The 13,752-nt window shown below is 33.5% G+C and overlaps 1 protein-coding gene and 1 long non-coding RNA gene across 3 annotated transcripts; one reads left to right on the forward strand and one right to left on the reverse strand.

The window, feature by feature from the left end:
- Positions 1–255: 255 nt before the first annotated feature.
- On the forward strand, positions 256–11,212 carry LOC105342723 (meiosis 1 arrest protein). Of its 2 annotated transcripts, none has more exons than XM_066084584.1 (13): positions 256–334; positions 528–598; positions 2,640–2,800; positions 3,712–3,891; positions 5,371–5,484; positions 5,786–5,924; positions 6,481–6,579; positions 8,210–8,253; positions 8,337–8,477; positions 8,617–8,718; positions 9,592–9,852; positions 10,158–10,280; positions 10,865–11,212. In XM_066084584.1, the coding sequence occupies exons 2-13, from the start codon at positions 553–555 to the stop codon at positions 11,027–11,029; spliced, it is 1,575 nt and encodes a 524-aa protein (XP_065940656.1). In that variant the 5' UTR covers positions 256–334; positions 528–552; the 3' UTR covers positions 11,030–11,212. The 2 variants fall into 2 exon arrangements, with proteins under 2 accessions (XP_065940656.1, XP_011448054.3); XM_011449752.4 differs by having other exon boundaries at positions 8,174–8,253; positions 10,865–11,211.
- A 773-nt stretch (positions 11,213–11,985) lies between these two features.
- LOC109620503 (uncharacterized) lies at positions 11,986–13,508 on the reverse strand. The gene is made up of 2 exons (XR_002201193.3): positions 12,972–13,508; positions 11,986–12,537 (listed from the first exon to the last, which is right to left on the reverse strand). It is a non-coding gene; the product is annotated as an uncharacterized lncRNA (long non-coding RNA).
- Between the last annotated feature and the right edge of the window lie 244 nt (positions 13,509–13,752).

Genomic DNA, 13,752 nt, shown 5'->3' on the forward strand with positions numbered 1-13,752 from the left:
AATTTAAATGAATGCTTTCTTTCTATTCAAGTAAAAATTATCTTTTCTGAAGACCATGTACATGTATTAATCCCGAAGTGTATGATTAAAAATTCAACTTCTAAAACTTTTTATTTATTTTCAGTTTTAGATGTATTGGCTGATTCAAATTCAACCAATGTTTATAATTTAATGTTATTTAATAATTAAATTGATTTGGGAAACGCATAGACATATGCACGTTGCCGTAACGTACGCGTGTGTATTATCGGTGACGTAATTTTTGTCGTCTGCTGCACCGAATAGAAAAAAAAAAGTATATCACGAACGTCGTTGCCCTCTTTACCAACAATCTGTAAGTATTTTCTTAGAAAAAGGCATCAAACCTTATCACGAAAATCTTATATAAAGGCCTATTCAAATAAAGATAAGTTTTCGTTTGCTGAAATTATGATAATATTCAAATGTAGGCCCTAGGGTAGCACAAATATCAAGTAACATTGTAGGACTAACTTTATGTGGGTTTTTTTCCATGTTCTGTGTTGTAGAAAATAAAACGTGAAGTCTGTAATCATGAAAACTTCGACATATTCCCGACCACTACTTGGAAAACAACCAGGTTGGATATACCCTTCTATCAGGCACGTAGCATTGGTTTTTTTTTTTTTACAGTGGGGGGGGGGGGGGGCTCATCCAAAAAATTCATGACAAGCAAAAAAAAAAGCGTTACTTTACAAAATCCTAATCCGGGGGGGGGTGAGCCCCCTCCCCCCCCCCCCCCGCCGCCCCCCCCCCTGATGCTACGTGCCTGTCTTTGCTGCAGTTACATTTTGTGTACTGTATCAGTAGAGATGACACAGTATATCAGTATACATTTGTATTTGCAGACATCATGTGTAATTTTCTCTCTCTCTCTCTCTCTCTCTCTCTCTCTCTCTCTCTCTCTCTCTCTCTCTCTCTCTCATATTAAAATTAAGATACGGGCGTCGCGAAGAAACATTATAGGGACCAGAGATGATATCGAATAAAACAAAGGCTTTGTATAGTTGATTTAAGCATTGATTGAATCATTAATTTTTGAAAGATGCCGTTTTATAACTGCAACGGTGTGAGCATGCAAATTGAATACTAAAATAATAATGATTCAACGCTTATATTCACATTTTTTAACTTCATTCCCATTTTTCAAAATCTCTGTCTTATTCTATGAGTTATGCATGCTGAATATCGTGCACAACGCTGCAAGTACTAGTTCTAAATACACAATTTTATTTTTCATTCTGTTATCAGATGAATATAAACTTTGGTATATGATAAATAGATAAATTGAATTCATTTAATTATCAGGCCGATCGTGATCCGGTTTGACGTCGCGAGTTGAGTCGGTCATGTTCTTCGAGAAATACAGAAGGATATATATCGTTTTCATACGCACCAGATTTGGTGATTAGGTCTTCTGTGTTATATATTCGTAAATATCACTCAAATCAATCAATGAAATTAAATAGGGGGAAAGAAAGTTAATGTAAATATAAATCCTTTGAAAGTACCCCAGAGATATATGACTCGATTGTAGTGCATAACGATTTTCGCGTAAACGCTGGTCATTTTATTGTTTTGATCAGTTGACATTGGTCTGGGAAATTGGTTTTATGGTGTTTCTTTTTTTATTGAAGATAATGCAGACATTTTTTATAGTGTAATGACTTTTCTTTATATCCGATAGTGTCACACTGATAAGCTCATGGGCGCAGTACTATAAAATTAAAATACATGTAATACATGTATGTCGCATGACTTCATTTATTCTAATTGTAAAAATATATGATGAACATAGTCAACTATGATTATAATTTGTTTAAAATGTTCTTGCTTGCTGGATTATTTAAAAGATATGCAAATTATGTAAGTTGAGGTAAAGTCTTTTAACTAATCAAAAACGCAATAAATATTTTTAAAATTAATTATCATAATGGGGCCAAAATAGGCTCATCATGACATAAAGTCCTTAATTATTTTACTGGATACTAGTATTTATCAAAAAATCTTATTATATTTGTTGAGATCCTATAAAGAGATAATTCCGGCAGAAAATTCTGCATATCCTAAATATTTAATCATATGACGTGTTTGGATTTTAGAAACTGTCCTTTTGTGGGACCAGAAGCTGCATTAAAAAAATTAAGTTAGATGTTTTAATAAATATCAGTCCCGATCTGGCCACTTTGTACGGCGAGCATTGCTCCAATCTAAAAAAACCCAAAAAACTAACAGACCCATATAGGTTACACAGGTCTTGAGCATCAATATCGAATTGAGATTGTTAAGCAGGAAAAAAAAATATATCCAATAAAAACTACAGTAGATTCTTCCTTAGAGAAAACATGTCGCTCAAAACACCACACACAAAGTATTTATTATTAAGTTATTCCCAGTATTTAATCCAAATCTCGCGGGTGACATAACATACTCTCTCTCTCTCTCTCTCTCTCTCTCTCTCTCTCTCTCTCTCTCTCTCTCTCTCTCTCTCTCTCTCTCTCTCTCTCTCTCTCTCTCTCTCTCTCTTAAAACTTCATAAGACATATGAATTCTGTTATTACATTACTACCATTACATTTTCAAATATACAAAGTGGAATCATTTACCATTCTTTGTTATAGCCCGGATCCTGCTGGTGGACAGTGAAAGTTTCCCCTCGGACCCGGACATGGTGGACTGTTTGACCGAGGCCATCAGCAACTTCTTCTCCGTGGCCTGTAATCTGGGGGGTCCCTCCAGAATGTCATTGTTTGGAATCATGACTTTTTCATCTTACCCAGAGGTAATTATAAAAAAAAATGCAGATACTTGGCAATGCGATATAAAATTATACTTATCTGCTGGTATCTCTATATTATTATTTTTTTTTTTTACGAAAATTGGCGATTGAACAGCTATACTTTGCATTGTTGCGCCTTCGACTTATAACTGTAGCCAGCCCGGAGGGGCAGATTTACGATCAATAAGGGTTATTTTATTCTATGAATGTAGTGACTCTATAGTTTATATATTCTATATCTTCCTCTCCTATTGACCAATAACCTTCCGCTAGAACTACGCATACATATGTACAATTATATTGATGATTATCAGATAAGGTCAAAAGTGCACCATCACATCTTCAGTGTTGATGTGGAAGTCGTCCATGATCGAATTTGCAAAAATTAAAATAAAGTTACTAATGATTTCAACATACGCAACAAGCACGATAATACATTCTTGATGTACATGTAGCATCCCCCTCTTCCGCAAACAAACAAAATGTTGAGGCTTGTACCGTGTATGTAATGAAAGATAAATTCCATAACCATGCAATAATTTTTTCGATGAACCGATATTTATTATATTTTTGACAGCGTATTTCTGTGATTTTCGTATGTAAACAGTTACATGCAGGTGATCAGCTCAGCACAAAATAAATTTTCAAGATGTTAATCGTCTTACTGTATTATCCCTTTTTATGTAAATTTTGACAAGCTTGGGTGTCATATTCACATTTCCTAGTTCTTAACGAGAATTATTGCAAATATTATACCGATTTTACCCAGCTTATTTTTCTATTTATGATGTTCGGAGAACGCCTAATTTCCCGACATCGTGACAAAATACTTCGCCAATAACATGATATAATGCGCCTTATTTCAGTACAGCTCGTGCAATTCTCAATGTATCCTCACCATTATTTTCTTCTAGATTCTGTTACCTCTGTCGCATGTGAAGAGTAATTATGGCAGAATTCAAAGCGCCGTAAAAGACTTGCAATCCGCTTTGAAAAGCAGAAATTCGGCGGCGGAGACGGAAACTTCTGTCACCAGAGCCATCGAAGAGGCTTGTCGACAGTATCAAAGATATATGTCTTTCAACAGTCTCCAGGTATCGCATGCAACTCCCATAAACTTCATTTTTTTCCCCCTTTTTCTTAATTACATTTCGAAGTCGGGTGGGTTTTATTGAATAGTACTCTCTGTGTGATGAAAACCTATCTTGCCTCTTTTATTTTTTGTTCTTTTTTGGCTTCTTTAGAATAAATAAATCTATTAACGATCAAAACAGAGACGCTTAACATAGAGATGTGAGATATAACAATGAGCGATTCTAAAGCTGGATCATTTTCATTTATTACAGATTTGGCATTGCCATTATTAGGATATAGATAAATCTATATACTTAGTTTGAGGAGTATTTCTAAAATTATCTATCCTTTGTCAATGATGTACAATGCATATACTTATTGAATAATTCGCATCTCTTAGCGGAGAAAATGCAATTTTCTTCCTTAAACAGAGTTGATTCAAAAGTTATTTCAAATTGCAATAAAAATTGGCGTAAAAATAAAAAAGGATTATAAGAGAAAATGTGCACCAATTATATATATATCTCACTTGTACATGTAAGTAAAGAAATTGTTCAAAATATCCTCTGCTTTTTTCACCTCAGACATTATTTTCTCCAATTAAGATTTTATTTACACATATAGCGCCAAATATCAATGCAATGCATTCTGTGCGTCAACTCTTGTATGATCTTTAATTTTAAGAAGTACCAGAATAATAATTACTTTCAAAACGAATAGAGGATTAAAAACAACCATAGGATTGATTTTTAAATATCATTAGATACCGTGTACGTACAATGTATTCGTCACCAAAAAATAGCAAACACGGGCCACTCCCGCCTACAATCAATAGATTGTATACTAATATGCATAACTAATCTATAAATAAGACATCGAGACTAATTAATAGTGTACAACTGGTCCAGTTAATAAGCATATATTTGATAAGTATTTGCCTTATCAAAAAGGTCAAAAGAATGGTAGTGCATTCAACGGAATGCTTGCTAATTATCGCTAGAGACAGATTAGGGAAGTCTGAGAAAATGTCTTTGATGTATGAAATGATCACGTGTATAAACAAAGCAAGAATGCATCAATATTGTTAATATCACAGCCCTATGCAAGAACCTAAAGAGGCTAATTTGTCCTGATCAAATACATGCCGGTCTCCAGTACCGTCCAAGTACCATTGTGCTGGACAAGAGAGGGGTAATTAACCCCATTTGCTGATTAATTCTCCTCGATTAGTCATCGATTTTAACCAGATGACAAATTTTGAGGGTCAGTTTCTGGAAATTTACACTTTTCATAACATTTAGATCACATTATCAAATCGACGCCGTTTTCAAAATCGATAAGGAAAATTGGTTATTATTTTGCTTGCATTGTGTGCTTCAATTAAATGGAACAGTACATTATGACATAAACTGAATTTTATTAACTTTTTATTGATAAATATTTGTTATTTCTTGGATATTTTTCAATAATTAGAAATAGAAATGTATCATTGAATAAAGGTGCGAGGAGTTCTTCAGCAGGTAGAGATAGTTTTGATGACGTTAAGACAAACAAAAAAGATGCAACAGCAGATCGAGGAAGCTCTGGAAAGTAGCGACCTAACAAACCTAAAGGCAAGCGTCACCCCTGTGTTTCTATTCAAAGCTGAAGTAAAAACCACAAGCACATATACAAGTAAAATGATCCTAAAATTATCCATTATGAGTATATTAAACTCAATAACATCGCAATATGCTTGACTGAAATCCATTACTGTATTGTTATCTATGTAAGTTCAAGTGAAGAAAATAGCAAGGTTTTTTTTTGACGGCGATAGTGGAAAGAAAGAAATTATTTTTTATTTTTTTTTTGCTTACATCTTTCCTTACTTTAATGGTATCAACTACTTTAAGACATTTTGTCTTATATCTACAGCGAGTCCAGCTGGTGGAGGTAGACTTGTGGACCAAAGATCTGATGGAGACCATACCAAGTCTGAGTCAGAGCAGCGGCTTGTCTTCCAACAGTAGTAGTCCAACCAGTGGACTTCTGGACGTGGTCCGTCTAGACGGAGGTTAATTCATCATCATCATCAAAATTACATCATCATCAGCTTCATCATCATCATCATCATCATCATCATCATCATTATATTCATCATCATCATCAACATATCAAAAGCAACATAATTACTAACATCACAAACACAATATCACTAACAATGATTATCATCAATAAAATATTTAATGCTTTTACATCATTACAAAATGCACCCCCATGATCATTACAATCAGACAATCATCTTGATTTTACAAAAACAAAAATCTCAAACACATTTTACTTTCATGGCAGAATTTTTTTCTTCGAATGACAGCTTTGTATTCCTGAAAATACATAATTTCATTTGAACATATTTTGTTGAGAATTCCAAAGGATTAGGCAATGTAATTGTATGTAAACTGTCTCTAAAGTACAAAGTCAAGCAGTGGTTAGAATAAGTGATAAAAATACATAATTTTCTTTTTACTACAGTAAACTTTCTAATTTTTTAACAATCTGTTTAAGTTACGTAATATTAAGGTTGAAATGAAGAATGAAATAAATATGAACGATTTGTATGACTATTTCAGACGGTCTAAGTCTTCAAAACTTCTTCAATGCCTGGCTTTTGAATACAGACACTGACACCGAACACCTTCACTTAGTCCTACCCGAGGATTCTTTTTCTGGTATGTATGTCTTTTGAAGCAATTAAAGCAATACCCTGATTTATTTACTTGTTACATGTAATGTGTAAGTTGTAAAATTCACCATATTTAATCAAAATAGTTATATGATACAGCAAATTTTGATAAAGTTTAAATAAAGGAAAACTAAATATCCTTTAAACTTTATGTCTGATTTCTATACAATGAAATATCAAGCGTAGCAAATCGAGTTACTGATATAGAAAGGAACTTTTGCTTGGATTCAGTATCAAAAGTAATGGACTAGTAATATTATTTATATAAACAAATTTAGAGTTAAACATAGATTTCCTATGTTAAACAGTGTCGTGTGTTTTATTCGAGGTCATTTCATTTGTGTCCAAAGTAACTTTGACTATTATTCCCTTGTTTAAAGTGTGTTGGTATTGAAGTGATATTATCAATATATTATCCTAATGATACTAGTATATGTAAGCAAGATATCCACAAATCTGAGTGTGGAAGTAGCTAAATACATGTAATTTTAGAGAATGACATCGTCTGATACAGAGTGACAAATTTTACCTCTCTGCTGTATCATCAACCGATTCATCATACAATATAGCAAAAAAGGTTTATAGTATACATGTACATAGAGACCAGTAGATATATAGAATTCAAAAGTACATTTGCATACATGTACAATGTTATTTTCTGGAAAAAAGGAGATCAGTTAAACAGGAATTTGATGGGACCCTATATTAAAAATAGACACATATTGGAAAAAAGAATGTGAGAGTTCGAGAAGTAATTAGAGACCTCTCCATAAATGGCCAATTAATCATTGCTTTGTTATGGATGATCCAGGGAATTGATGACCGCCCAGGCACATTTCTTTTCACTAAAAGCACCATGCCCAATGTCCTTTGTATGGACCGTTTTTCATCGTTTTCATTTACGAAGCACAAACATTGTAGAGCATCTTTCCGATGCGATTTATCATCAGTGTTTGGATCGAGAACAAGTTCATCCATCACCCTAAGTGTTCCCAATACCTGTAGAGTATCAAGTTCCAGATAGGACACTTATTAGGCAATCCCTAAAAATTGGATAACTTCATCATTACCATATAGATGCGCGGACATCTCATCTAAACTTATGAAAACAGTTTTTGATGAATTGATTTATCTGTTGATTTAATGAGGGTTTTTAATTCATCAAGTTTCTATAGCTACAGATGTCGGCATACTGAGGGTAAAGGACCAAGGCCTGATTTTCTTTTTTTTTCTATTTCAAAAGCCTGATTCTGTATTTAGAAAGTAATTTCACAGAGAAGATGGAAATAAGAAAACCACAATTTCCTTACGCATCTTTACACATAAAGAAAACGTCTTGATATAAAATAGTTTACAACACTGATCACGACGGTTGAAAGATTTATGTTGATTATTTTCATAAATTAAAGTAACAAATGATTTCTTGATGGAATTCTACATTTGTAATGTATTCTTTTTCTTTATCAGTAATCTGCGTCAATCCTTCTTGCAAAAACAAAAATATATCTAATTCCTATGTTATTTATGAGTATTTTTTCAGATGATAATTGAAAATTATCCTAATTCTGTCTTCGATTAAGATAATGGTAACTTTATCATTCGGTGTGATTTACAAGAGAGGGTCCTAAATCCAGCCCAGCTGCCGTTCTATGAACAGTTTGTAAGTACTTATTTGACCAAATGTAGTTGCCGGAATTTCATTTTTCTCATCAGCTATACCATAGTATCCCTTCTTTTCCATAGACAGTACATTCGGAATCTGCAAGCATGAAAACCTTTCCTACCCCAAGCAAAGCTGCAGGAATGTGGATACCTATACACCGTATTATCATTACTGATACGATACCTGTACAAAACATATGTGAATCGGTCATCTTTGGTGTGGTATGTAAATTTCTAGGAACTGTTATGTTAAGTAAATTAATGTCATCAGAATTCTTCATATTCCGAGACAAATAGCGAATGCTACCAAGACAAACGACGAAAATTGTTTTGAAAATTTGTTTGCGCTTCATTTTGGTAGCCAATGATCGTCCAAGCCACAAGCTGTTGGAAGTTAGAATGGGAAGAATTGGAGAAAAATCAGCAACGGTTTAAAGCGCTCTGCTTTTTACTTATGGAGAAGGTACATCATTACATAATTCACTAACATGTCGTAATTTTTGTTGTCTCTCACACATATCCAATGCAGGATTGGTTATTTGTAGCAACAAAACCAATTTGTTGCGAGGATTTGCAACAAGTCCGGTGCATCTACAATGTAACTCAACAAAAGCCTACATCTGCATTTATATTGCATTGTCAACCTTTTGGGTTTTTCATGCAAAGCAACTGCAATAGTGCCGTTTTATTTTCGGAGCATTTAGCGTTGTATAGTTTAAAATTTCAAATAGGATCATTCATTGCTAGAACATCTGTGAAAATCTTGATTATGAATTTCAAGAACAGTGATAATTCCACATAAATTTGAAGTAATGTAAAGATCAATTAAAAGATATGTAGTAAAAATTTAAAAAAGGGCAAATTATGGCATTCTTTGTGCAATATGCCTGAAGGTTACCATACCGTGCAACTTTAATGCAATCTTGTTTTTTTTTTTACATGCATGTCAAACTTTGTATTTGCGTTATCAATATAATACTGTGAAATAGTGTATAAATCTCAATATAATTAATTTCATGTTCATGTATCCACATAGACAAATATGCATGAACTTTATAACCATTTTAACGAGAGCTTGTAATTTGGGTAGTTGTGTCAAACAGCAATATGACGTAAGCTTGTCTATTTCATTGCTGGTCACTCAGCCATAGCTCTTTGAACCCAACAAGATTTGTCTGGCGTTTGAGCTAAGACTATGCAATCTGTGCATATTTCACCTGCAACCGGCGCAATTTTTAACTTGATTTGATTAAAGAAATAAAAAAACCGAATTCTACTGAGAGTCCAAACTCTTGTGAAAATAGTTCCAAGTAATATACGTGTGATTACATGTTAGGAAATGGCCCTGATAGGACACATCAAATCCCCGGACCCTAGTCTCGATGGTGGGAATAAGAAGGCAAGTAAGACTCCTCTACCTGGAAAGGCATCAGAGGAAAAGCCATGTGGCTGGTATGTATTCCTGCCAGCTCCCAACGGTACACTTCTTGTCAAAGGTATTGCCGCCAAAGAACTTCTTCTCCCGTACACTGGAACAACAGCAATGGACGATATCTCGGACGAAGCACTGGATAGTATCAGGGATAGTTTTGAAAAGGTATTATGGTTTCAAAATCCAAATATTCTACAAATCAAGTTATACATCTGTATTTAGTTAACAACAACAAATTAAACTTTTTATGACATATACGTGTTAGTTAACTTTTCAAAGGATTATGATTTAGTGGTTTAAGACAATAAAGTGGACTATTTGATATCATTAACCAGAGAATTTCATCAGTGATTCAAAAGAACTAAACAGTTTTAAGTCGGCCTTGCATCTTAAATTGATTTATTCGGAAGACTGTGGTTTTCAAACGTTTTCTTGAGATATAGGCTTTTCAGAATTTCTGTTATATTAAGTTAGAAGTTCTGGACAATTTCAACCCACTCCAACGACCCTCTGGACTTTATCGTTGTTTGAAGGCAAAATACGGACACGATGAAGACAAACATTCAAAGCACAAGTCCAACCATAGCATTGACGTAAGATCGATATCTTCTGTTTTTAATCCATGCCAGAAAGTCATCATTGATAATTCTGTAAAATTTGGGGAAAACCTTTTGGTAGAAATTCAGACGTTTCAGGACTGTTGTTTGTTTCTGCTTGAATTTGTTTCTAGTATGTTTACTTCTTTTAGCATTCATAAACCATAAGCTAAACATGTCTTTACCCATTTTTTTTCTGAATAAACACGCGTTTGCCTCAATCATTAATTTGGATCGACAAATTACTCAATGATCCTTGGCAATGAAGCGATTTAATATTTTTTTTTATCAAGAACTGAAATCGTTAGGCATGTATTGGAACGAACGGCAATTAATTATTGAAAAACAGATATTTTTGAAGTTTTAAATTTCCTTTAAACTCAACCCATTATTCTATATTTCATTATTTCTCATAATCGTTCGTGATCAAACGACGATAAATCCCACGCCGCACATCTAGGCACAGCGGTTTTGAATAATAGATATATAGGTAAATATTTTAGATTAGTTGAAATGCATCAAAATATTTTGAAATTACTTCAGACGGTATTGATTTGTTTTCCTTTTTATAAAATTGTCAGATGTGCAGCTCCCCTAAGCAGCCATGCCCAGGAGCTTCGTTGAAAATAGACCACACGGGACGACGCCATCCGACAGGCAGAGGCGGCACACACAGAAGAATGTCTCCTCTCCCCGTCAAAGTCGGTCGTTTGAGATCCCTGGTAGAATTTCCACAGGAACTTTGATGGAGAAATTGCCTTATCTTTTTTTTGCCAGGAATTTTAAAATCAAACCAAAATTTATCTCGTGCATAAACCAATGTGAATGTAACAAATAATGGATATCTAAAGGTTAATTAAAACAGTTGAAATATACAATTATGCTTTTGGTAAGTTTTGCAATATAATAAAACCAAAACTGATTAATTGGATTAAATGGGTTTTTTTGTTTTATGCATATTAGAAAGACTTAAATTATTCAAGTCTACTCCATCAAAAAAAAAAAAAGCACACAAGCCATTCTAATCTCGAGGGTCAGTATATGGAGTTGAGTATAACGATACGAAAATCGATTTCGGCAATTGTTTACGTTATTGCCTTTTTAAGTCGCAATATATGCAAGCCTAGAAACTGCAGTTATAAACTGTATGTTAGCAAACATTGTCTTAAGTTTTGAAACAGTAAGAACTTTTAGAAATGCTATTTATTGGTGCTCTTAAACTCCGATTTTCTCAGCCTTAAAATATGTGTACTTTTTTATTATAATAAACTTGAGCTTTTCTGTCTGTTAAGGGAAATGCTTTCTTTATCAGGTGAAAATACAATTAATTCAGTCAATTTTTGCCGCAATATGACTTAGTATTTGATGAAATCTCAAAATGCGACTGATATCTCCAATCTGTCTAGGAATTAATGCCAGACAAAAAAGTGATACCTTTTGAAGGTTTTATTTTAAAGAACTATTATTGAAATATTTACAGAAATCAAAGACCTTCTAAAAGGCTTCCCCATCTTCTAAAGTGAACATAATTCAAGAGTTTATCATTTTTATGACATTTTGATTCACTTTGCCCAGATTTACTTTGATTTTAAAGGTTAGCAAGTCACCGATTTTAAATATTGAAGTAGACTGTGTTTGGAAATAATCTGCTTCACTGAAGTTCAAAGGATTATAATTTATTCATGTGAAAACTTAGAAAATATAATGTACAATATGTTTATTTTTTGAGTAGATATACCAATTCGACATTTAATCTTAACCAATTCTCCAAAACTGAGATTGAGTTGTTGGAGCTGATCCGGGTTTGTCGTAATATGTTTGAAGAAAGGTTCTTCCATTTCTCATGAAATATGGCATTTTACCAAATCGAAACATCCCTCCTCGTTTGGCCGGGCCAGAAAGGCCATCAAATCTGTCGTCTGGAGATGAAGAGTCTTCTATATAGTCTGTCATAAATTCGCCCGAATTAAAGCCGTCCCTTTGTTCTTCGTCAATTAAATCGGGGATATAATCTTGTTTATGAAATATATTCCCCAGCTTATTGACAAAAATATCGTCCGTGCTCGGCAAATGACTCACTTGGGACTTCCCAATTCGGAAGAATCTACTATTCGATCTTTTTTGCGGGAGAAATTTCTCCGGTATATCGTAAAAAGCAGGTCTTTGATATTCGTACACTGGGACGGCAGCGGTACTCATTACTAGAAATGTAATTTTTATACACCAGATACGAAAGATCATTGTCAACGGTGATCTGAAAGGAAATCAATGGATATCTATTAAATTTCTTAATTATTGGGGTTGCATTCAATAAAGCTACCCCGCACAGATTGTATGAAGAATCACAGACAGAGATCTCTAAGGATACTTAATAGTGATAGGAGAACAGTTTGTATTGAATAGCTCGTCTTCCGTATGTCCGATGCAGAATGCATTTAATTCAAATTCGTACAAAGGCCCTTCTTAAAACGACAATGTAAAAGATGAGATTTTTGGAGATGCTTGATAAGAAAAATAATGTTCAAAAGATTGCTTTGAATTTCATCAAAATGTGTCTCTGATCAACAAAAAAATTGGCGGAAAATAAATTTCAAAGAAGTGTAAAGAAATATTACGTTAAAAATGCACCAATAAAACACAGATTTCTACATTACATGTATATACATAATAAATACAGCTTTTACTTACTTTAACGTCTCTGATCCAATATCAACTCAACGAAATTTAAATCGAGTTTTAAAGGAATTATCTGTCGCACCTTTGGTTTACTTTGCGGAATCTTGCGTCACAACCAAACACACGCAAAAAATGTTCTCCGAAATTGATATTTTTCAAAGCCTAAAAAAGGACAACAATTTCAAGTAGTATTTAGAGTGTTGCTCATACTGTCGCTGAATCCAATGTTTTATGATTATATTGCCTCTTGACAAATTTAATTGTTTGATATAAACATAATCTGACATTTTTCGAGGGGAATGAAATATGAAACCAACGTAATCATATGATGGATAAATCGTTTCTATCAATCACCCAGCCCCAACAACGACCCGCCTATTCATGCGGAGCAATCCAAATATACGTATGACTTTTTTATGATTATAATTTTTTTTCTCTTCATAGATGTAATATTTGATTTTCCCTAATGTGTATTTCACTGGCGATAATTTGTATAAATGAACCAATTGTATATCATTGAATTGTTAGTAATCTCTCAGAGGAGAACAATGATTAGCTTTGGGGCATTCAAATCCAATAGCATTTCCCCAATCAAGTCTGAATTATAAATGCATAAGGTATAGAGAACACAAGTGTCAAATGTATTATACATAAGAACCAATAAAGGTAATAAACAAAAAATTCATGATCAAATGTATTATAACTCAGAATTTAAAAAGATACATGAAAAAAAAAATAAAAGATTATAAGCATTTCTTCATATCAGTAAACTGTGAAAGCAGTTTATATATTC

The sequence above is a fragment of the Magallana gigas genome, chromosome 5 (assembly GCF_963853765.1).
Source record: "Magallana gigas chromosome 5, xbMagGiga1.1, whole genome shotgun sequence".
NCBI lineage: Eukaryota > Metazoa > Mollusca > Bivalvia > Ostreida > Ostreidae > Magallana > Magallana gigas.